The sequence below is a fragment of the Ostrinia nubilalis genome, chromosome 27 (assembly GCF_963855985.1).
Source record: "Ostrinia nubilalis chromosome 27, ilOstNubi1.1, whole genome shotgun sequence".
Lineage (NCBI taxonomy): Eukaryota > Metazoa > Arthropoda > Insecta > Lepidoptera > Crambidae > Ostrinia > Ostrinia nubilalis.
Genome location: NC_087114.1, coordinates 5,936,407 through 5,959,834, shown reverse-complemented (window position 1 = coordinate 5,959,834; position 23,428 = coordinate 5,936,407). Strand labels below are relative to the sequence as shown.

At 39.4% G+C, this 23,428-nt stretch overlaps 2 protein-coding genes across 4 annotated transcripts in view; one reads left to right on the top strand and one right to left on the bottom strand.

Annotated features, from left to right (window-relative positions):
* Positions 1 to 439: 439 nt before the first annotated feature.
* On the bottom strand, positions 440 to 6,974 carry LOC135085083 (nascent polypeptide-associated complex subunit alpha). 2 transcript variants are annotated; one of them, XM_063979860.1, is made up of 6 exons: positions 6,872 to 6,974; positions 4,396 to 4,556; positions 3,560 to 3,681; positions 2,775 to 2,993; positions 1,656 to 1,823; positions 440 to 570 (listed from the first exon to the last, which is right to left on the bottom strand). In XM_063979860.1, the coding sequence occupies exons 2-6, from the start codon at positions 4,511 to 4,513 to the stop codon at positions 556 to 558; spliced, it is 642 nt and encodes a 213-aa protein (XP_063835930.1). In that variant the 5' UTR covers positions 4,514 to 4,556; positions 6,872 to 6,974; the 3' UTR covers positions 440 to 555. The 2 variants fall into 2 exon arrangements, with proteins under 2 accessions (XP_063835930.1, XP_063835931.1); XM_063979861.1 differs by lacking the exon at positions 6,872 to 6,974 and adding an exon at positions 6,709 to 6,824.
* An 817-nt stretch (positions 6,975 to 7,791) lies between these two features.
* The window catches only part of LOC135085017 (acyl-CoA-binding domain-containing protein 5), a 57,131-nt gene continuing 41,494 nt past the window's right edge, over positions 7,792 to 23,428 (top strand). For both annotated transcript variants that reach the window (XM_063979797.1, XM_063979796.1), the window contains exon 1: positions 7,792 to 8,110. In XM_063979797.1, the coding sequence (XP_063835867.1) occupies positions 8,050 to 8,110 (61 nt within the window). In that variant the 5' untranslated portion in view covers positions 7,792 to 8,049. The remainder of the gene's footprint in view (positions 8,111 to 23,428) is intronic.

Genomic DNA, 23,428 nt, shown 5'->3' with positions numbered 1-23,428 from the left:
ACGTGTATTGAAGAAAGGGGTAAAACTTTCAGCAGCAGTTTACACAATAAAATTATTTTGAGAACACGTGCGAGCGAAGCCATTTTCATCAACGTGCGTTTCTTTCCCCATTTCATTCGCAAATTACGATTATTAATGATCAGTAATCTTTAAGTTCTAAACTCATGAACGGATTCTGATACAACAAATTGAAAAAGAAAAATAAATCAAGGTAAAAATACCTATATTGAATCTGGAAGATTGCTTTTTAGCGCAATTTGCCTAAATTGTGCCGTCTAGGTATTTCTTTCTTTTCTTTTAACCGACTTCATAAAGGAGGAGGTTCTCAATTCGATTGGTTTTTCTTGTGTAGTGTACAATAATGTTCTATCTATCATCTTATGTTGAGTAGGAAACCAAAACTGAAGGTAAGGGAAAGCAATAAATGAAACAAAGTATATTGTGTACAATTAACTGTTATTTTATTTGGAAGTAAATAATGCTATATACAATCCGTCGCCGCACGCTGAGAGGGGCTCCGGCCCCGACTTAAAGCTAGAACTTGTGACTACGCGGTTACATCGTCAGCTCCTGGAAAACAAAACAAATTGGTATGAGCATGTAGTTTTTCTACGAATGACACAAAATGAGCGAATATTCGTTACACCCCTAACTACACCACCCAACATTATCATTATATATTGAAGGGGTCTCTTCGTGTTGAATCTGTCTTCACTAAAAAGTCCGGCCTCCGCTATGAGGTCGAAATGGTCACTCATTCTTGCATAATTTTGGTAATCCACCCCTACAGGCAGGGCAGAGTGCCCAATGGGAAAGAAGGGCCTGGCTACAAGCATTTGAGCTACACAAAATGTTCACAGAATTGTTGTTTCGGCGATAGTTCCTCTGTGGCTGACGTTTCCGTTCCTGGTAAAGCTCGCTCGCCTGGTAGAGTCGTGTCAGGTTAAGGATGCAAGTTGACCGAAAGTCAACTTGCATCCCTAATGTGACAATAAAACTAACAACGTACCATGATGGAGTTGACGATGTCAGAGTGGTTAATACGCTGCGCTCGCACGACGATCTTCATCCAATGTTAGACAAAGGCTTCCACCAAGGATTTCCCGTAACCTTCACCAGATCATTGGTCCACCATTAGATGGACCGGGAGGCCTGCCTACACTGTTTTCAGGTTCGTGGTCGCCACTCGAGACCTTTCCTCTAGCCAATGGCCATCACAGTTCAGCTAGCTATGTGTAACTATCACCCCCAACGTACCATGATGGCGTTGACGATGTTGGAAGTGGTATTATTACGCTGCGCTCGCACGACGATCACAGCCGACTGCCGGGCAACGACCGGTCTGATTCTTCCCGTAACCTTCACCAGATCGTCGCTAATGAGACTAGCCTATACCGTCTTCAACATTCGACACCTTTTCTGCTCCAACGGCGACCAGTTCTGCGAGCTATATGTAACTATCACCCCTCCCGCCTCGCGGCATGAGAGGGAGGCATTACTCAGTCAGTGTCTGCTAAAGTCCGGTCGCCGAGCACGTAGAATTTCGTCCAATGACCCCAAGCTACCCGTCCTTATCGCTCGCACACTCACTACGGCCGCACATTGGACGATATTCTAACTGCTCGGCGACCGGACTTTAGACCTATAATACGTACCATGATGGCGTTGACGATGTCGGAGTGGTTGTTGCGCAGGGCTCGGACGGCGCGCGCGCGCGACACGTTGGCCTGCGACATGACGATCTCCACATCCTTTTCGTCGACGCCGGCGCCGGCTTCTTCGGCGCCTTCCGAGTCCTCCTCCTCGGCGATAGGTGCCACGGTCTGTGAGGGAAGTGTTGGATTAGATGACGAATACAAAATGACGGTAGTTTACTGTTTCTTGCTGTCTCTTTTATTTCTTTAGTAATGTAATCTGATTTAAAATCGAACTATTTAAAGTGGGAATCGAACCCAGCTTCCAGCCAGGCGACTGCTCTTTCATCTGCGCTACTTTGGACCAATTCGCCTTTTTTCTGCAATAGTCGTAAAAGTTGAATAATCTCCTTATTTCTTTCATTTTGGATATCCTTTTATTTTGGACCTGTATCTTTTTAAGATCACAAATGTGTATCTTTCTGAGATCTTACCCACCAGCAAACATATGCTAATAATCAACACCCAGGCCATATAAATAGATTCCAACGACCTACATTGTCCAACCCACATCGATCGCCACTTCAACTTGTAAAGTTATGCTAAATGTATGTTAGATATGATCTCGCAAGCAGACTGAATACAATTTGCTTCACATTTCAAATAAATGAATACTTCTTTGGAAATTTCTACATTGCATCCTAAATTAGACAAAAGCTTGCTTATTATCAATCACAATAGTTGAGAAGTGAGATTGTACAACTTTAATGCTGATTTTCAAAATAACTGGGTTATTTAACAACATGTATGAACTTGACAAACACAAAACCCAAAGTACGTAAACTGTAGGCTTAAAATTTTAAAACTTAGAGTTGTTAAGTAATTTTGATGTAGCCAGTCTCACTCTCACAATAATAATAGAAAAGAATCTAACAACATTTGCATGCATTCTTTGATGAAGCAGAACATGAGCACATTTCAACATGTAACACCGATATTTAATTATGTATACCATGTTTTAAGCAAATAAATAAATTATCTTATCTTATCAACATCCCATTAAATCCATTACGCTGTTTGGAGCTTTCAAAGAAACATACAAACGCCTTGTAGCACAGTCGACTAAAAAAATTAACTCACCGTTCCAGCAGCGGTAGCATCACCACCAGTAGTTGTGCTCTCCGGAGCCTTGAAACGCTCAGCGGCAGCCATGGTGGCCTGCTGCGACAGATCCTCAATCTTGGCCTCCCCGAACACGATGTATGTGTCCGAGTGAGGGTTCTTGTATACGTCCGGTGAGTTGATCACGAACAGAATGTTCTTTGATTTCCTGATGGTTACCCTGTTGACGCCTTGCACCTGCGAAAGGAGATACACTGTCAGTAAGGCAGTAAAACCAGGACTATTCCCACCTCTCGTTCCCACCGCTGCAACTCCTGTATAGCCAGGATCTACAGCTTGACCGCCAATAAAAACCCAACCAGTTAAGGTCAAGTTTGTCCAGGACAAAAAATCGAGTTGCAGTGTCCGGTAGCATCTCTCGACTATGTGCAGTGCAGTACAGTTCTGTTGTAAGGAGAGTTGCTTGTATTTTTAGGTCCGATTCTATTTGTATGAATAATCTGCCAATACCAAATCAGTTTAATGTGCTTTCATACATGTCCAGACTGATTGACAGCCCGACACAACTATCGGCCAACTAAAAAATCGATTATCTGCACCTAGGCTAATAGCTTCAAACAAGGTTCGTTAAGCCTGGGACGTCCACCCACAAGGTGGACCGACGATAAAGGTAGCAGGAAGGCGCTGGATGCAGGCCGCTACCAACCGTGTGATGTGGAAGTCATAGGGGGAGGCCTATGTTCAGCAGTGGACGTCCTATGGCTGAAATGATGATGATGATGAAGGTTCATCAATCTACTCACGGGCTTGAGTCCTAGTTTGCTCATGATTTTGCGCGCCTTCTTCTCGCCGCGGGATTGCTTGGCCTTCGACACGATGTCGATGCCGGCGATCGGGTTTGAGATCCCGCCGGTGCCTGGGGCTCCTATCAACACAAGGTATAAGCTGTTAAAGCGTATTCATATAAACCCAAAATGTGACGTATTTGCAGAGGGGTGGAGTACGTTACTAGCAAAATGGGTTACTGTGAAAATAATCGCATCTGATTTATGCAGTTTTCCTAAGTTAAATTGTTTATAAGTACTTAAATGTTATTCTGAACTTTGTTACGTCTTGTTTGTATAATGTAATTGGTACTACCATTCTATTCATGAATAAATAATTAAATATAGTAAATCCAAAGTCCGTAATTCCACCGTCTCTATTAATGAATATGTAGCTACTGGGAGTTAATGTTCACACTGCATTTACAGGATCACACCGCATTGCATATTATGGTTTCATAAAAGATAAGGTTTTTTCAAATATAATGTTTCAAGCAGTACCTCAGTGGTGCATAAGCTGGATTGTACACGTAAAGATGAATTTTATACAAAAATAAAATATAAAAAGAGACTGCGTTATGTTGGGATTTGAACCAACCTATTGTTTTGTCTTCCTACTGCTCTTACTACCAACCTAAATAAGACATTTGAGATTAACGAAAAATTTATAATGTAACATAATACAATAAATACACACCACAAATCATGTAGTGCCCTATATTGATTTTGTTTTATACAGTAGAAATCCTAACACACATTTCATTGCAAAATAAAGGCAAAACAACTTTACCTTCAAAACATTATAAACCACTAACCGGCATCCTCCAGCTCGGGGATGGTGTCATCGGAGTCGCTGTCCGAGGACGCGGTCTCCTCCTTCCTCTTCTCGGTCATGGACGCGGTGGCCTTGTCGAGTTCAGTCAGTTCCGGCATTGTGGTATCCGCTGTGTTGATTATTGTGGACTAGAGAGAATTCCTGCGGGAAATTGATTTAGTTACAGTACAGTTTTTCTTTGGTGAATATTCATTTGCGAGCAAAAGTATGATCTGTGTTCTGTTTCAAGTTTGTATAGTTTGTTTCAGCCAAATGACGTATGTATCAATGGTAATCATTTACTATCAGGTGATCCGTATGCTCATTTGCCTCTTATCCCATAAAGAAAGAGAATTACAGAGTAGAGTTTACAGTGTACAGTGAAGAAAAACTCATAAAACTCATTTATTTTTGCAAATAGGCTTTTAAAAAGCTTTGTGACAATAAATGGGCCAGTGCTGAGAAGAAGTAGCCAAGTATTTCAGCCTCTGACTAAGTCAGCACCCTTTGGGAACCGACATACATGTAACTGTTTTATTATAATCAAGTTGATCACAAGGTAATAGGTAAAAAATACATAATAAACTATTGTAGCAGCAAAAACATCAGATGAAGAACAGACTATACACAGCATGTGTGGTTATTTGTATGATTAATAGTGTTCCTTGTGTACAATAATCAGTAAAATATAATTTTATTTCTCTCCATTTAACAACCACTCTACAATGCCATAAAAATGCTCAGTCTACTGTTTGCCTAGAGTTAACACAACATAGGCATGTTACACTGAAATAAGGAAGAACTGGAATTCAAAATTGGAGGATACAAAACTATTTGTGATGGGAGTCTTTAGTGAGGGCAAATTCTCGGTTGGAGTATAGGAAACGGGGCGCTACGCACGAGACTTAGAAAAATTTCGACGGCTTTAGTATGGAGTTTAGACTTAGCCGAATTTTTGATCGTGTTTTGTATGGAGCTGGGACTTGTAATATTTTTCGCTTTCACTTAGTGTAGCAAGGGGGGTCTGAGAACATAGCCGAATTTTCGAAGGCATTTTGTATGGAGCCGAGACTTGTAAAATTTTCGAAAATTTACTTAGGAAAAAATGACCGACTCACACTTGACCGTTTTCTGAGGTCGGAATATTATGGGCCTGGGTGCCGGACGGGGCTCTTAAGGGGGTTCAAAATTTCATTATTTTTTCGATCCGACGCACCGTTTCTGAGATATTTGCAGTTTTGTAGTCTATTAATTTATGTATGAAAGACCATTAACCAATTGCGTTTACCCCGACTCGCCGTGGTCCTTTGGCCGTGGTCCTTTGGCCGTGGTACTTGTCTGCCCGATACTAGAGTGTAATTCCTAAGCCGGAGGCGCGGAGGGTGAGCAGCCTCCGCCCACTGTAACAAGGCGTAGTCACCCGTGCGAGCTGGAGCGGCTGAGGCTGGTCGCCGGAGGCGACCAGCAAGCCGAAGCTGCGGAGGTGAGCTTGGGTGATTACGCCTTGTTACGTAAGGGCGAAGAGGCTGCTCTTCCCGCAGCGCCGGAGACGAGGAAAACCAAATTAAGCCAACAATTCCAACTCAATACTAAAGTCGTCAAAATTTTTCTAAGTCTCGTGCCCCATAGCGCCCCGTTTCCTATACACTGACCAAATTCTCAACACCTAGTACAATTTACCAATTTCACAGTGAAACCCACGAATTTAGCAACTATGCAAAAATAGATTTTGCTTTATTGCCTTGACACTAGCCTATTATCAATACAAACACTGATAAGAGCAATAACAAATTTATTCCTAACCAATTTGACCACAAAACACAATAGTACAGCACTTTGTGGCCACAAAAACTGAAATTACCTCAAAGTTTTGATTGATATCAAATCAAACGCAATGGCGACCTTTGATGTGCAGTTAAAAATCGTTACATCTACGCAGGACCTGCGCCTAGCAAGTGCATCTATCGGGCAGATAAATCTAGGTATCCTGTGCGCAAGTACTAAGTCCGAGTATGGACGAAACAGTGTTTACATGTTACAAACATTGAAAAAACTCGAAATTATGAGCGGTTTTTATGATGCGATGAATACATACTTCTTTTACAAGTCTAGGACTACAGCAGATGCAAAAAATCGCTGATCCAAAGCATTATCCAAAGCTATAAAATGAGGTGCTAACTTGGTGCGAATAATTAACGCAAGTTCGATTCAAACTTACAAAAACGATGGGAATGTATTGCGTTTCGTCAAAAACGAATTTGTTAGGAATGAAATTACCGTAGTTTTTATGAAAATTATGATAAAATAAGCTCACTCCAAGGCTCAGCGCCGCAAAATCGAGCGCGGGTTTCACTATCACTAATCACACAAAAAACAAAATAACTCGCAAATCAAACACAGCTCCGTGCCGAAACACTGTAGAAATATATTTTTACACTAGCACTGTAGGATTCTTTTAATAATTACGGATAAATTACCTTGGAAAAGGAAAATTCGGTAAAGAAACAGGGATCCGCTTTTGACAAAAGACCGAGAATTGCCAGACTGAAAAAATATATAAACATGGGCGAATTTCGTTTAGAAATTGTAGTATTATTACCTCAATCGTAAGTAGCTCATTTAACTAAAAATCATAGAACAAAACAGATTTTTTCCTTAGAATAAAATAATAAAATAATTCTTAAATTCAGTAAAAATTTAGTAGATTAAAAAATAAATATTTTTTTTTACATCATAAATGTGGCAACAATGTTGCTCAAACGTCAGAAAGTTATAGGGATGTGCGCAAGCATTCAGATGATTATGTAAATATCGATAAATAATTTTATGTGTTAATTTTGAAAAAAAAAAACTGAAAAATAAGGCAAAACATCTGGAATTTATTATTATTTAATTTATTCAAGTAAATTAACAATTGTCTTTTTACACGACCGCGCCAATGAAGGGTTATTATTATTATCTTGTTGCTCATGAGCAAAAACAAGAACAAGTTCATGGCGAAAGATCTAAATTTGCAGCATTAGGGCCCTCGCCCACGGCGACTTTTCACTACTAACGCGCGTTAGTCGCATATTTGCAACGCACTACAGAAGTGATGCTAACGCGCTACAGCAGCGCGCTGCATCGCTACAAATGTCGCGCCGTGGGCGAAGGCCCTTAGTTTTGCTGGGCATCCTTTTTAAAAAATCTCTATGGCTTTTTTCTTTGTATGTAGTTACTTTTTAGTCTGGGGGGGCTTGTTTTATTGAGATAGTGCAGATCCAACAGATAGAATTTTACTTAAAAAAACATTCCGGTCAGCATCCTTATCGATATTATTTATCACCAAATGTCGATATCGATATTACTTGCAAAAAAGTATATTGGACATCATTATTATTTTACTCCGTCTCCGAACCGAAGCTCTTGCTGTTTCTGTCATCATTTCCATTCATTTCACTTTTACTATTCGCATTCGTCTTGTGTAGTATTTCGTGCCGTGTACCGATTTTATTGTGAATCGTCTTTATCTTATTGCGCATGGTCGTTAATTAATTGCTGGCTAACATGTTGTAAATCGTGCAGTGCTGTGATGTCAATACTGTGAACACAGTGAAGTTCAAAGTGCAAGTTTTTCGTAAATAATTTAAGTTTGTGGCCGATTGAGGTGCCAAACATGTCTTTGGAGGATAAATTCAATGCTGCGGTCAACGTCATCCGCAGTCTGCCCAAAAGCGGTGAGTATTTAATAGGTTTCCACTAGCTATACTTTGGTAACAACTTAAGTTATTTTTATTTTAGATTTTAGACTAGCTTTAAAAACAACTACTACATAAATGTGTGTAGGTAATTAATAAGATTATGATTATTTTTCTATAATAACTTATCTAATCAACATTGATATTTAAATGTAGATCAACATGAAATTATTAATTACTAATTTGTTTTAAGAGATTATCCATCATCAGTATTACTTAGCTCCAAACAATTCTAGAATTTGATAAATAAACATGAATATTTTATCACACCTTAAACGCTTTGAATAAGCTAGCTCTATGTAAATAAAATATTGTTTACTATATATTAATTTTTCATCTGATGGATTATTTTCTTTCCACAAAAAATTACACCAATCTTTTAATAATGACGCTAAGGCCAAGTTTAAGAGGGAGTAGGTGCATTGTTAGATTCAAGCATAGGGTTGTGCAGTAACTAGGAGTAATTCAATAAAATTAAAATTAATAAATACAACAACATAATATCTTTCTTATCTCTCAAATAAATAACACCGAGTGATTCTTTGTTTTGTTGTTGTGTAGTGTTGCATAGTGGTAGCATTTCCATCTTTTATTTGTACTATTGATTAGATAATGAAACCCCATTATTGGCCATGAGTATCAATTAATATTTGTTAGGATTGTATTGTATTCATCAGGGAGGTCACTCTGTGTGCCGTAATGTCCCAGACCTGGCTATAAACAAAATAAGACAAAGAAGAAGAAATACACTAGGTTTTTTTAAACAAAATAAAATAAAAAATAATAGGAATGATTTTTCTAAGTTATGTAAATATTTATCTGACTGAATTGAATTAATTATGGGCACAACTTGTGTGAGATGAATAAAAACCAATTTGTAAAAACATTCTTAACTAATTCTTAATTTTTTTTCCTAAATTATTCCTACTAAACAATTAAAATCATACACATTTTCCTATTACAGCTATGATAATGCTAATGCCTAGTACAATAATATTGCTCAAAAATATACCAGCAGCGTTAATACCGACACGTTTGTTTGCGTATGCCATTAGTTTTCAGCTAAATCTAAATTATGTAACAGTACAGTAACAGTACACAGACTTTTGCACATAAAAGTAATTTAAAGTGGCGGACTTAATGCCGGGTGGCATTCTCTACCAGTCAAGCACAGGTCAAACACTTTGCCTTGACTTCACATCACGTTCGAGTTGAAAAACTTTGTCGGCGGCACGACATCAACAGCTTTTTGGCAGTTGCTATCAATTATTAATGCGACAATCACTATTGCCGCGTGTTGTCAGCTTGCCAGTGTTGCATACATACCGCTGATATGTTGTCACTAGACGTCGAGACACGCGCGGGTTCTTATTTTGAAAAGAAGCCGCCGACACCAAGCCGTATGTTGACGGGTCATATACGGTTGGAGAGTCCATAAAGAGCCAACTTTGATTCAAATTCGAAAGACTATACGCAGCAGGATGTACGCTTATCGCAGCGACGCGGACGCACTGGCTTCTATGTCTATGAAATCGTATTTTCAGAGAATCAGTTAGGTGCGACGACACGTCGTGTCGCTAGTCATCATTTCAGCCACTGCTGAACATGGGCCTCCCCCAATGACTCATATCGCTCGGTTGTTAAGAACATAAGATATGACGGCTGATGGGGCAGCAAGGTCCTGGAGTGGAGGAGTACAGCGAGAGACGTCCACCCACAAGGTGGATCGACGACCTGATATAGGTAGCAGGAAGGCGCGGGATGCAGGATTGCAGGCACAGAAATACGTGCTGAGCAATTAGTTTAGAACTAGTACTTTTATTTTTGTAAATTGTAATCTTCACACAAATCGAAGTCTGAAGAGCTTACAAACTGGTTCGCAACAACCATGTCAACAGCAGTATTGAGATCAAAACAAAAACAAGAAGTAAACGTTGCGGTTCACTTTTACTTTCTTTTCTGAGGAGTACTCTGCTCCGATTCAGTTTGCGAACAGGGCTAAAGAGTTTACCGTATTTTTATGTCGTACGTCGACTTTTGGGTAATTAATTATGACGTAACGTCTTATGTAAGGGGGTTATTCAACGGCAAAGATCGACAGATCGAAGAAAGGGAAACTGTATGGCATTACATGCAACCCTGTACCATCATTGCCGAGTGGAGTGTGGAAGGTTCATAGAGCAGTCGGTTTATTTAGGGCATGTATTTAAATGATCTTTTTAAATTAGCAAAAACGGCAAATAAAAAAATCTAAATGGTCATCTATTTTAATGATTGATCCTCTTCCTTTAAGACATAAAATAAATAAAATCGATCGATATTTTAACCTCTTTTGAACTACGCAAAAATAATTTGAGATGTAAAAATTATATCTGATCGTTACTTGTTGGTCCTCAAAAATAAAAGAAATGAGCACCAAATATTCAATATTGTGATACTTTTTTAAATAATTCGATTTGTATAAATAAATTATTTTTTGTCTATATCAAATAATCTTCAAAATAATTATGTTATGGTACTTATTTTTATTAAGTTGTAGTCAAAGGATGGAAACTATTTAAAGGCACTTGATGTTCAAAGATTTTTTTTTATTAAAAAAGCATACTTAACACGTTCACACTGCGTTATCGGGTCGAATTGACCTTAGGTGCTGGATGCGTTGGTGCGGGATGGATATATTCGGTCTTTTCAGTAGTACGAAAGATAAATATTGTTTTGCAATTGTTTCGTCAAACACAGTAAATATTTGGAAAAAAAAAACTTATCAGGTCCTTACGACCCGTTGTCGCACTAAAAGTAAACAAATATCGTTTAGTGTTTTTATCGGGTCTAATCGACCCATTGACAGATGACTTTATGGTCACTGATCACGGTCGAGATCGGTATCACAGAATAAGTAATAGTACAGGTACAGAAGGATTACTCCGCAAGACGATTTAAATAAATGCGAGTCTTGCTACGACGCGATACAGTGGAATTCAGCTCGCACAGCACTACGTACCTACAATTTTATTCACCTACAAGTTTTGTCTCTTTCTATCGCGTGCCTCTGAACTCTTCTTACGCTGCTAGGGTTGCTATGCTGTCTAGTGAAAAAATAGAATTAATCTACTTAGGTATTTGTAATGAGGTACGTATGTAGGTAAGTATTAGTGTTATTTTACCTTTGTAAAAATAACATTTTAAATATACCTACTTAGGATAAAAAAGTACTTATTTTAATACAATGTCTTCATTCATACCTATTTTAACATAAGACAAATAAATTAAACATACCTACTATCACAGAAGAAAGAATGACGTCATCATACCTACCTACTTACTACGCAAACACGAAACGGCTACATCCTAGAACGAGAGGCATCACCCGAAAATCATATTTGTATTTGGCTTTGCACAAACTTTATCTAATGTTACTCGCTGTACTTTGGCAACAATTTATTTTTTATTGAATATTGTTGGGGTACCTATGCATTATGGTAAAAGAACTAGCTTGTCGTAATTTGGTGTATCGATGTTACTCTTCCGTTTCATTTACCTACACGGAAAGGTAATAGTTAATATTTTAACGATAAAATTCTTAAAACATCATAAATTGTATTCAAAAGAAATTATTTATTAAAGGCAAAACATCAAGTCCCGACGGGCGTGCGCGTGACACTCGACTGATATAATACCCGCCGGCGGGGCGCTTCGCTGTAGCACAGAATAAGTAATAGTACAGGTACAGAAGGATTACTCCGCAAGACGATTTAAATAAATGCGAGTCTTGCTGCGACGCGATACAGTGGAATTCAGCTCGCACAGCACTACGTACCTACAATTTTATTCACCTACAAGTTTTGTCTCTTTCTATCGCGTGCCTCTGAACTCTTCTTACGCTGTTAGGGTTGCTGTCTAGTGAAAAAAATAATTAATCTACTTATATGTCATGAGGTACGTACCTCATGACACGTATGTATGTAAGTACGCATTCATTATGGAAAAACTTGGGAGAGGCCTTTGTCCAACAGTGGACGTTATTTGGCTAAAACGAACGAACGCATTCTGAGCAGTAGTCATGGTAGGTAAGGTTCCTATACTATCCTAAGAATTATTGATTACCTACATGGCCAACATACCTTTCAGCATCTTTGGGAAGCGAAAAAAAAGATAAATCCGGTAGATTTCTTTTCGAATTTAAACACCCGAACGCCGCACAATATTTCTTTCTCTTTATGTCCATTTTAAATAATACTTCGATCATAGAATTAGGTACTACAACGCACGCCAGCGTCCTGACGGGCGCGCGCGGCGCGCGTGACACTCGACTGATATAATACCCGCCGGCGGGGCGCTTCGCTGTAGGTAATTAACGGATGTACCGCGCGGAGTGAGCCAGGCCTGGCTGTAGGTAATTATCGGATGTACCGCGCGGAGTGAGCCAGGCCTGTCGGTATACTAAGAGAAAATCAACCTTGCGATTTGAAAAAAATAAAAAGGTAAAAATTATGATGTCGGGTTCAGGGATGTCAGAAGTAAGAAATTATTTTACATCGCGCCTCTAGTCCCTAACTAAGCAAAGCTTGTAATTTAAACAAACATGGTAATGTACCATTCTGCTTGCTTATTGGCCGCTAAGCCCTTGGCCAACTCAGTAACCAATGACGGACGATTGTCACTCAACCACAAAGTACCGCGTAAATTAAAAGATATTTTTTAATTAAAAATATTAACCAATAATATTTTTTGTTAGATCAAATATATTTTAAAGTTAAGTTATACATAGATCGAAATGTATTTATTAGGTGATCAATATTAAAAGGCAAACTTGATATAAAAATCATCAAAATTAAAGATCAATAACTAAAAAAGAGGATCAAATATTATTTTTGTTTACCAAATATTAAAAGAGTATGTTAAACATAAATATTATGTTACCTTTAATGAAGATCATTCATAATTTATCCGTAGATCAACTAATATAGACCCAATAATTAATATAAAGATAAAATATAATAAAAAACATCATTTATTTTTAAAAGTGCACATACAAAAAAAGATCAATTAGTTTTTAGAGGATCAAATAATATTGTCCCTTTATTTAGGCGCCAGCCGTTGTCTATCTAAAACAATTCATGGTAGTAAAGTAACCCTAGAAATGTGTTTCTGCCCTCTCTTCTTGGCAACTTTGGCGTATAGTTACTTGAGCGTCTTCCCAAACTTACGTTAAACGAAGTAGATACATACCAACAATAGCACCTGATAGCACCCTCGTTTCGTTCTGTGTTCCTCGCAGTGTTATGTTATAGGTAACTCTTATTATAGCCACAATTTTAGACCCGTCCTGGGCACTAAGTAGCCTATTGCCCACCCCAAAGAGCACCATCCAATAGATGCAGTAATAGAACCTAGAACACTTACTTTAAACTCAAACAGAAAAGGCACCCAAAGCAATCTCAACAACAAACGGGTTGTTCCCTCATTGCATAGATGCATTTTGGCAAGAAGCCAAGAATACCGCTGCCAGCTTTTGTACCTAAGTTTTGTCTTCATTAAAAAGCTATTTCCTTTGTCTTTACCGACGATTTGGTGGGGTTGGAGTTTGTATTCTAAATACAACGTTTGTTGTTTAAATTGCTGAAGCCAGTCGCTTGCTGCCAAACAGTAAACGTTGGCTGACCAGTAAACACAAATTCACACAGTAGCAGTAAAAAAAAAAAACACGGGTCTATTCCCACCTCTCGTTCCCACCACTGCAACTCCTGTGTAGCCAGGATCTACAGCTTGACCGCCACAAAAACCCAACCAATGAAGGTCAAGTTTGTCCCGGGGGAAAGTTAAACTGTCATTGGACCCGCAACGAAATTAATCAGAAGAACATAGGACACAGTAGCAGTAGCAAGGAACGGTATACCTGCGTTACATACAAGGTTTCTGTCTGTAGTTAATCTTTAATCAGTATTAACAGTGTTTTCAGGGATTGAAATCCGGAATCGTAGTATTAAGTCTAGGCGCAGACCACAGAATTTTAGTTGGCAGATAGTTGGGTCGGTTGGGCTTTTAATTAAACAGTATTGAGGTGTATGAAAGTACGCATATTACACAGTTTGATTCTTCATTCAAATTAGAATCAGGGCAACTATCGGCCGACTAAAAGTCTGTGATATGCGCCTAGGCTTACCCAGGATATATTAATAAATCAGATTTCAATATTATTGTGAGTAACCGTTGCCAAGTCCATGCATGAGCAATTGCACATGAGAATGGTAGAATTTATGCTTCTCTGCAGTACCGTAGAAATACGGGGAATCCCGCACTATGCGGGATAAAGGTGCGAGATATACGAATGTAATACGGAATACCGTATACCGTATAATGCGTTGAGGCCCTACTCACAACACACATACCTACACCCTATAGCAGGGGTGGCCAACCGGTCGATCGCGAATATTAGTCCAGTCGATCGTGGCAAGGAAAAAATACTACATGATTGTGTACATTTGTGTTATGCTGTTTCATTTAAGATTTCAAGAAGTAATGTAAGTGATAGATCGCCCAGGGTTTCGTTAGTAAACAGTAGATCTTATGTCTAATCAAGTTGGCCTCCCCTGCCCTATAGTGAATCAAATAGAAATAGAACACTTTTAACTGTAATCTATCTTCCCAATAATTACTAAAATGAGTATTACTTATTCATTTGCTCATCGATCGCGTCGTGTAGTTCAACAATAAAATTGAACAATTCGACGTCGGTAGGTACGGATATTTTACTACCCAATAATTAGGAATTTCAAGTTTTACTTATGTAAGTAAGGCACTTGATATTCAAGAGCTATTTTTAGCATTGAAAAGTTACGGGTTACCTTGATCCGGTTTGTAGTTTTGGAGACCTTTAACTGTAAATGTTTAACTCAGCGATTTAAAGTGGATTCCTAGCTAGGCAATTGGTATCCCCAACATTTCTTTCTCATCGTAATACAAGTTAATACCTATTACCACACAAAATTACTAAATTTTATAGATTTAAGAGAAAATATGACCGCGTACCGGTAAACGCAGCGTGGGACGTCCACCCACAAGGTGGACCGACGACATCATAAAGGTAGCAGTGGTAGCAGGAAGGCGCTGGACGCAGGCCGCTACCAATCGATCAACATGGAAATCATTGGGAAGCTTATGGCTGAAATGATGATAATGATGAAGATAAATTATTAACTGTGTCGGTTGCCTAAATGCTTATAAAACATTAAAATTTTGGCTGCAGAAGCGAGAATATTCCTTGAAGGATCCCTTTTTAGTGGGTTCATTTAATAATCATCACTGTTCCGAAACCGACCGAGCCCCTAAGTGCTAATATTAAATGCGCCCCTTAAACCAAACAACCACATAAGTGTGCTGTGGAATTTAGGGATCTTTGTTATTTTTAGCCATAGGACGTCCACTGCTGAACATAGGCCTCCCCCAATGCTTTCCATGTTACCCGGTTGGCAGCGGCTTGAGTCCAACGCTTTCCTGCTACATTTATGATGTCGTCGGTCCACCTTGTGGGTGGACGTCTCACGCTGCGTTTTCCGGTACGCGGCATCCACCCCAGAACCTTGCTGCCCCATCGGCCGTCAGTTCTGCGTACTATGTGCCCTGCCCATTGCCACTTCAGCTTGCTAATCCGTCGGGCTATGTCAGCGACTTTAGTTCGTTTACGGATCGTCCGTCCTATGGCTGAGATGATGATGATGATTATGTTATTTTCAACCGACTTCAAAAAAAGGAGGAGGTTCTCAATAATTCGACCCGTATGTTTTTTTTTCTATGTTTGTTACGCGATAACTCCGCCAATTATGAACCGATTTGTACAAATCTTTTTTCGGCGTACAGGTAATACCTCAAGGGTGGTCCCATTTAAATTTAATAATAAAAAACAACCCCCAAGGGTGGAAAATTGGGGATGAACATTTTTATACGCAATATCTCCGCCGATTATAAACCAATTTGAACGATTATTTTTTTGTTGAATAGGTATTATCAAAAGGGTGGTTTCATGCGAATTTGAAGAAAATATTTCACCCCCAAGGGTGGAAAATTGGGGATGAACTTTTTTATACGCAATATCTCCGCCGATTATGAACCAATTTGAACGATTATTTTTTTGTTGAATAGGTATTATTTGTGTTCACGCATTTGAAGTCGGTTTCATTTTTTTTAAAAAGCTATTAACCAGCTCAGGTCTATAACTTCACACTCAGTCAGTGCCCGAAGTATGGAAGCGGCACGGGAGGGTGTTTTTGAGGCGTTAAAAGTCAGTAAGACATCTGATTTGTATGCTCTGTCACGTCATAATAGGTCAATGACTGAGTTAAAAGCGCTAGAACATAGTGGTAAGGCCACCTGGTTCAGATCCTGGATACGATTCCTAGTGGGAGTAAAATTTTCTGCTCGGTTTGGTTGGTGGAAGGGCTTGTTCTAAGTCCGCCTGGCTAGCTATCCTGTCACCATCTTCTTATCTATTCTGTCGCCATAACAGCATTGTTGTGTGGCAGTTGGACGCACGTGTACTCTTTAACAGATGGATAGCGATTAAACCCAACTTAACAGTTTTATAGCCATAAAAATTGGCTCAAGCGTAACTAACTACCCTTTTTTTGAAGAAGTGACTCTGGATCCTTCTAGAGAGACACATTTGGAGTAAAAACCTTTCAAAAGTTTAGAACTAGATTTTTATGGTGTCAATAAACTAAATGGTGCCAATATTGGTGAGAAGTCGGGATGCATACGTTTGAAAGCGCTTGTCGCGGGAGGTGCGATTTATTTGATGTCGAGTGTATATTTTTTGTTGCAAAATCGCACCTATTACAAGCACAGAAGATGCAGTGTTCTACTTGGTCAAGACTAGATCAAGATCAAGAACTCAAATAATGAGATTTGAAATATTTCCACCCAAAGTAGCAAAAAATGGTTGCTATTCAGAGTTCAGACTTCAGACATACTTTCTAATCCCCAAATTATTACTTTCACATGTTAATTTTGTGTGCAGAATGCATTCTAGTTGTATGGTTGTCTTGTCAACACTAACTACCTACATAACTAAATTAAATAATTGCTTATTTTTGAACTTCTTGCCATGGGAATGAATAATAAATAAATATCCTTGGACATTTTACACTGCGCCGCTAGCCCCAAAGCAAAGCTTGTACGTACTGTAGGTACTAGACAACGGATATAAACATACTTAAATATTTTTTTTTGTAAATTATATACATGTTTATACATAAAAAACACCCGGACCCGTCACAGAAATTAAAATTCATCATTTCAATATTTCAATTTCTGCCCGGCCGGGAATCGAACCCGACCTCTCGGCATAGTAGTCCTGAAATCTTTTCTTTTAGGTTGGTGATCAGCTAGAAGTCTTCCTGAAACTGCATTTCATCTAATTTCCATTCTTCAATTCCTCTGTGCTGTGTGGTCTCCGACAGACAGATTTAAAGATAAACAGGTCATCAACACAGTCAGGTCTATGGCCTCTGTATCTGGGATGACGTAATTATTTTGTCACTTAGTTATAAAGTGAGCTGGCTTGAGCGGAGACTACTAGTTTTTGTATAATACCTTTTTTTTAACCCAGGATAATGGCCTATCCATACCTACCGCCGGGGGACGGTAGGTTATGTGTTGCTCGAACCCACTAAAAACCTGGGGTGTTCCCTCTACCGCATAGTGGTCGGCGCCTTGGGTACTAGAAACGACCAAGGCGCCTTCCGCGGACGTCCCGCCCTACACGGCGGGACCCAACACGCCCCCACTTAATGGGGGGGGGGCCGACAGGATTAGCCGGGACCAAAATTCAAATTCAAATGAACCAATCAGAAAACTGACTCTATTAAGGTTATTGTTTGAAAAATGCTCATAAGCGTGAATCTACGTATTGCAAGTCAATTAAATTCAACAAATTAATGCTCGAGGAGGAATGTGCGCAGAACTGACGGCCGATAGGGCAGCAAGGTTGTGGAGTGGAGGCCACGTACCGGATAACGCAGCGTGCGACGTCCACCCACAAGGTGGACCGACAACCTTATAAAGGTCGTAGGAAGGCGCTGGATGCAGGCCACTCGCTACTAGAAGACATTGGGGGAGGCCTATGTTCAGCAGTAAACGTCCTGTGGCTGAAATGATGATGATGATGATGAATGCTCGAGGACATGAAATCTTATGTTTTTATGCTGTTTTTGGAATTTCAACCTTCAGCATATTATTTTTGTTGGTCTTTTGCTACTAGATGTTTTTTGGCTTACCCAAATGCATTGATAGTATTGATACCAGTCCATCCAGGGGCAGTGCCATTATCTTTCGTAGTTTTATTCACTTGTTATTATTTGTCCTGTTTTTGGTTTTTAAGGTATCAACATTTTTTTGGATCGTGTAGGTATAAGACGTTTTGTCAACCGCGATCGACTCGGGTGAAGCCGCTGGCAGAAGCTAGTTAACCATTAAGCCGACAGTTATTAACTTGGCAAATAGTTTGCCCAGCTGTCATTACTGCACAAAAGCTAGACAAACTCATGTAACTCAGTCGTTAACTTACGCCACCGGTCGGTAAATAAATAGTGTATGCCAGAGGCTCTCAAACTAACTCATTAAAGAATTAGTTTCTTTGGGTTGGGAACGACTTCTTCAATAGGCAAGTTCAGGATTATTTGGTGGATGATGCCTTCATCATTGTACATAATCCTTTCCCTTTTTTTTTTTTTTTTTTTTTTTTTTTTTTTTTTTTTTTTTTTTTTTTACTCTAGTACCTCTGACGTAATCAGAGACTTTCTTATTACGAAGTTTATTTGTTCTTTTTTGTTTATGTAAATTTAATATATATGTGGGTGTTTTAACTGTTTATGTAAGAATTTTAATTTTTTAATTATTGTTTTCAGACTAGATAAACTGTATTTTTATTTTTGGTCGTAATTTAATTGATCCTTTTCTCTTTGTTCATTTTTATTCTTTTTATTGTTTTCTATGTACCCTCCGGTATGCCCATCATACTGGGGGTACACTAGTTTTTATTTCTGGTTATTGTTTTGCTGGCGACTTTCTTGCAATATTCCAGGAATTTTACTCTATTTTTATTTTCCGTCATAATACGTGGTATGTTGGTCGTATTTAGTGTCAAATTTATCTTATTTTCTACCTCTAATCTCAAGCTGGCATATACAGGGCAATCGATTATTACGTGGAGCACACTTTCTTCAACGTCCGGGTCGCAGAGGCACGACGGGTCCTTTCCCTTGAAAGGCTTATGTGCAATGTGTTTAATTGTAAAAAAGATGTTAACAGACAAGGTTGCATAACGAACTTTTATCTATTCATGGATAAAACGGGACTATCTATTGGGAATAGTCCCACCGCTGCAACTCCTGTTAAGCCGAATCTACAGCTTGATCGCCAATAAAAACCCAACCAATGAAGGTCAAGTTGGTCCCGGGGGAACAAACTGTCATCGGACCCGCAACAAAATTAATCAGAAGAACTTAGGCTCCTCCTAAGTTCCAATAATGGAAAGCAAAAACCCACTATGTTTGACCTCCATACGCAATTCGGGACCCTCAATGTTTTACTTACGTAGACTCCTTGCTGTTGGCACTAGACTACACCTGTCCTCTTATAACAAAAAGCTAGACTGGTTGAACACCAGAGTCTAATGCTCGTTTTCACCATCAATCCCTAATTTTTAAGTGAAACCTATGAAAACAAAATGCAGGGCCTGTTATGTCTTATCTTAGGGATCACTTAAAAATTAGTGATTGATGGTGAAAACAGGTATAACTTTTTTGTAATAAGGGGGCTGAGTTATGTATAGACCACTTTGGGTATCAGCGGTCTAACTAAACCATCTAGGTACATTGCCTCTCTCTTTCGTATTTGTTACAAAATACTCTAAAAACCTTCCAGCTCGTTAAATTGGGCAACTTTTTGGTGGTTGCTTGCATGTTTGTGGTTATTTGAATAGCACATCACACTGCAATACTCGTAGTATGCTACTGACAACGCCACTCTTGTAGCAGAGTTTTGGGCTGACACTGTGTAGGTTTGTTGTCGACACGACAAGAAGTAGTAGTTAATAGCACGTCCAATGAATCTTCAGCTTATTTAGATTTCCCATCTCACCCACCCATTTAAATCTTAATTATTTTATCGGCGACGCGACATCGACATTCGACAACCATTCTTGATATTGAACTTGGCTCCCATTTTCATATTTATTATGTTTCTGATGGGTTCCAATTTGCAAATCTACAGTTATTTATAAAGCTCTACATGTGTAGGGAGGGGGCGACTACAAAGACATTATCAAAGAGATAAACCCTAATTCTTATAGTTTGTTTGAGGCAAACGATAGAGGTCCCGAGTCTCATAATCAACCTTTTGCCCAGTTTGGCCATTTGTTTGTAGACAGACGGACGCCGGACCGTCAAAAAACGATATTATCCTTTGTTGCTGTCAATTTTCTCGCCGGACCTATGTCAGATGCATGTACACACGTTCATTATAAACCATACACCACCGCTAAATCGGGTGAAAAAATCGGGCTGTAGTCCGGTTAAAAAACCGATGTTTACCTTGCCTTTTGTTCTGAAACAACAACATAACATAATAACAGACGGCAGTTTCTCTAGAAGCCAATGACCCCCAAAAGTGCAATTCCGCCGTAGCTGCGTAGGTACCATAACTGTAACAACGATTTCTCATAAAACACCATGACACGAACGTCGAACATAGCAAAGATACACTTTTCGGCCTGCTTGCATCGACTCAAGGTTAAAATGGTTTTGTTCTACGACCATTTTGATTACTTTCACCATAATTCGTTGTTGAGTAATTTTGATATTTCTTGTGTGTTTTGATATTTTGATGTGGTAGAGAAAGGGAGTTTGATTTAGCATTTGGATTCCTTTAATCTAGTTCTTAGTAATTCTTTATTCTTAGATAAGTTATGATCCCGTAGAGTCGTATTTTACTTAATTGTTATGTACATATTTATGTTATGTGTACAATGTTTTGTATTTAGGTAACTCCAAGCAATTAAGTTTATAAAGCTACGTCTCCGTGGATATGCCTTAGCTTTGAGTTTTTTTACCTTGAAAGTGTTCTACTACACTATCTATTTCGTAGGCTTGGCTGCGGTCTGCCCTTAATACCAATATAATTAGGTAATTATTAGGTAGTAGGTACTTTTCCATGGAACAATAAGATTCCACCAAATGTTCCCAGCAATTTGGGCTGCGGTTGTTGCAAGGAGTGCGGTGTCGTTAGCGGTTCCTAACGATGATTGAGTATCAGCAGTTTTGCGAAATTATAAAAAACATTTACTTTCGATTTGCAGTCGGGTAAGAGGCTGTGTGATATTGTACCTACAAAATTCGCATTAAGGCTGCGTTTCCACCAGAGATGTGCGAGGATGCGTAGCGATGTGTCTGTAAAGAACCAATAGAATCGCTTCATTTCCCGTGGCGAGGCTTCGCACATCTCTGGTGGAAACACAGCCTTAAAGTCTGTTATAATGTTGTTTAATGTTCAATCAATAAGTTTTTCGTTCATTTCAGACTTTCAGTTAAATGACGTCCATTGCTGGGCATAGGCCTCCCCAAATAATTTCCAAAATGACCGGTCCTGCGCTGCCCGCATCCAGGTACTTCCCATGACCTTCACCAGATCGTCAGTCCACCAAGTTGCGTCGTGGAATAATAGGTTTCTGTCCAAATTCACGCTACACTCCATTATCCTTTGACGTTTGATCTACATCTAGATAAAACTATTTCTGAGCGTCGAGCGTCGAACCTTCTGGAAAAGTCATATAGACGAGAGAGATATGATCTTTTGCACATCTATGTGCCGTTGTTAGGCAATTCAACATCGCTGACCCCTTTGATGTCTCTTATTGTTTGTCTTGACATATTTAAATAAATAAGACTTCATTATAATAATATGTATGATTGTATGTGTCTCGTTTCAGCCAAATGACGTCCACTGCTGGACAAAGGCCTCCCCCAAGGTTTTCCACAATGAACGGTCCTGCGCTGCCCGCATCCAGGCTCTTCCCGCGACCTTTACCAGATCGTCGGTCCACCATTGTATGTGTATTGACACTAATTATTGTATACACTAGGCCATAAGCTAATGCTAATAGATACTATACTGAGCTTCGCCTGGAATCATCGATGACAGAGCAACTGGCTATCTTATCTCTAACTGCCCAAAACAAGAATGCAGTTAACATTGTTGTGATCTTGTCATGGTGATGGTAAAATACATAGGTAAGATGCTGGTAATCCTACTACAAAAGGAGCTGAAAATTTTGCCCCCATTGGGAATCGAACCTGAGATCTCTGTGTCTGAGACAGGTGCCTACTGCCTAGGTGGTCTTTTAAATAGACTACTAAGTAGAGTGCACATATTGTGAAAGACATAATGAGAAAAGCCTAGCCTATGACCTTGTCCGAAGCTTCTAGACGTCTAGGCAATATTCGATGTATTTGTAGTTCACATCCACATGGTGTGGCAAGCCTCTTACGTCACAACTCACGGGCACCTTTAAGGCGGGTTTGAGACAGGTGGTCTAGACCATTGAAGCGATTAAATTTGATCCTTAATACACACCTATCAAAGCCTAGTCTAAGACCTTGTGGATTAGAAGCAACTCCGTTCGATGAAGAACGGGGCTATTTCCACCTCTCGTTCCCGCCTCTACAACTCCTGTGTACCCAGGATCTACAGCTTGACCGCCAATATAAACCCAACCAGTGAAGGTCAAGTTTGTCCCGGGGGAAAGTTAAACTGTCATTGGACCCGCAACGAAATTAATCATAAGAACACAGGAGGAGTTCGAAGTTAAGGTCAAACACTACACCCCACATTATGAAATTATGTGGCCCTAAAATCACATCTATCAAAGCCTAGCCTAAGACCCTTGTCAGAAGCTTCTAGACTAGACAATCTACGACGTGTTTGTAGTTTACACATCCACATGGTGTGGCAAGCCTCTTACGTCACAACTCTCGTCTCACGGCCACCATTCAGACGTTGGTTGGTTGGGACATTTCCATCGGCTGTGCTGTGGAGTAAAGTTAATAATAGCGGCCGCCCGCGACTTCGTACGCGTGAATTTTATCCCCTTAGGGGTTGAATTTTGCAAAAACCCGTCTTAGTGAGCACCTACGTGCTAAAATCGACCCCCATGCAAAATTTGAGACTCCTAGCACTTAAAGTTTCTGAGATTTCGTGATGAGTCAGTCAGTCAGTGACCTTTCGCTTTTAGAAGATATTTAGGAC